General features: G+C 31.2%; 1 protein-coding gene across 1 annotated transcript in view; it reads right to left on the bottom strand.

Annotated features, from left to right (window-relative positions):
- Window positions 1-236: 236 nt before the first annotated feature.
- Window positions 237-2,169, bottom strand: part of LOC137624986 (adhesion G-protein coupled receptor D1-like) — a 50,255-nt gene continuing 48,322 nt past the window's right edge. The window contains exons 9-10 of the mRNA XM_068355920.1: window positions 818-1,017; window positions 237-330 (exon numbers count right to left, since the gene is read on the bottom strand). Of these exons, the coding sequence (XP_068212021.1) occupies window positions 268-330; window positions 818-1,017 (263 nt within the window). The 3' untranslated portion in view covers window positions 237-267. The remainder of the gene's footprint in view (window positions 331-817; window positions 1,018-2,169) is intronic.

Here is a 2,169-nt window from a genome sequence, read left to right on the forward strand (position 1 = left end):
CGTTTTCTCTTGCAAATCCATCCGGGGTTTGGTCAAAGGGAAGAGTTTTCAATTAATTTCTTTTACTTATTTTTCAATTCTCAGAAATTTCCTATAATATGAACATAGTCATTTTGTAGATTGACTCTTCTTCGTTTTCTCTTGCAAACTCGTCAGGGCTTTGGTCAAAGGGAAGAGGTTTCAATTAATTTCTTTTACTTATTTTTTCAATTCTCTGAAATTTTCTATAATATGAAAATAGTCATTTTGTAGGTTGACTTCTTCTTCTTATCTGGATATTGATGAACCTTTGCACATCGACCTGTAGCATCCTTGTAGTTTCGCTCGGACCTAGAAAATAATATTTGTAATTATATACAAGTATATATGAATATAGATATAAGGTTAAAAAAAAAAGCATATGCATGCATACTTAATTCATAGCATATCTGGTATGTATGCCTGTATCCTTATATATAGGTTTCTATACCTTTACGTTAAACAGTTGCCTTTTGAAGGTTTGATAGCCTTTCGGTTTTCAACTCAAATTTTTTAATTCATGTGTGTATATTTTATATATATATATATATATATGTATATATATATATATATATATATATATATATATATATGTTTGTGTGTGTGTGTGTGTGACGATGATTGTTTCAATTTGTACATCTACAGAAAGAAAATGAGTTCAATTGAACTGGCTCATCTGATGAAATTGATACCTCCTCAAGTATCTGATCGTATGCAATACAAGAAAAATAAAAAGATGAAATCCAAAACACGATCGACAAAAACAGTCGTATCAGAAGACCGCAACCGCGTATCATACCTGTTCGTTGTTGGAGCTGTGGAGAAGAAACACTGCAACACCCGTGACGCCATTAAGGATCGAAAATGTTCCGTAAAGCGGAAGGTTTTGTTCGTATTCGGACAAGATCCCAACCATCCAGTGCGAGAAGACGAGTGGCATTATGATCAGGTTCGTACGCTGGGAGATTTTTGCGCTCTTCAGCTGCGCTTTGTCGATTCCTTTTGGAGAGCGAAAGATAGAGAGAAATAGGTATCCTGATTAGCAAGAGATCTCAGTATGATTTAGACTTTTCTAGATATGCTTTCAACAGCTTTTAATTTATGGTAGGTGAAAAGTCTTACTCAATACATAGAAACTGTCTACTTCATATTGATTCTTGATTCACCGAAGGATACATTTTTAAAGCAAGAACTTGTTTAGACTTTTGTCTAGATATGCTTTCAAGCTTTGAAAAAAAAAAAAAAAAAAAACAGATTTAATGTATGGTACATGAGAAGTCTTACTCATTACATAGAAACTGTCTACTTCATATTGATTCTTGATTCACCAAAGGATACCTTTTTAAAGCAAGAACTTATTTAGACTTTTGTCTAGATATGCTTTCAAGCTTTGAAAAAAAAAAAAACAGCTTTTAAATTATGGTACATAAGAAGTCTTACTCAATACATAGAAACTGTCTACTTCATATTGATTCTTTATTCACCAAAGGATACCTTTTTAAAGCAAGAATTTGTTTAGACTTCTGTCTAGATATGCTTTCAAGCTTGAGAGAAAAAAAAGAATATTATGGTACGTGAGAAGTCTTACTCAGTACATGGAGACTTTACTTTTTATTAATTCTTGATTCACCAAAGGATACCTTTTTAAAGCAAGAATTTATTTAGACTTTTTACTAGATATGCTTTCATGCTTGAAAGAAAAAAAGAATATTATGGTACGTGAGAAGTCTTAGTACATAGAGACTGTTTACTTTTTATTAATTCTTGATTCACCAAAGGTTACCTTTTTAAAGTAAGAATTTGTTTAGACTTTTTTTTAGATATGCTTTCAAGCTTGAAATAAAAAAAAAAAAAGAATATTATGGTACGTGAGAAGTCTTACTCAGTCCATAGAAACTGTCTACTTCATATAGATTCAAGATTCACCAAAGGATACCTTTTTAAAGTAAGAACTTGTTTAGACTTTTGTCTACATATGCTTTTAAGCTTGAGAGAAAAAAAGAATATTATGGTACGTGAGAAGTCTTACTCAGTACATAGAGACTGTTTACTTTTTATCAATTCTTGATTCACCAAAGGATACCTTTTTAAAGCAAGAATTTATTTAGACTTTTTTGTAGATATGCTTTCAAGCTTGAAAGAAAAAAAGAA

This window comes from Palaemon carinicauda, chromosome 31 (genome assembly GCF_036898095.1).
Source record: "Palaemon carinicauda isolate YSFRI2023 chromosome 31, ASM3689809v2, whole genome shotgun sequence".
In the NCBI taxonomy this organism is placed as follows: Eukaryota; Metazoa; Arthropoda; class Malacostraca; order Decapoda; family Palaemonidae; genus Palaemon; species Palaemon carinicauda.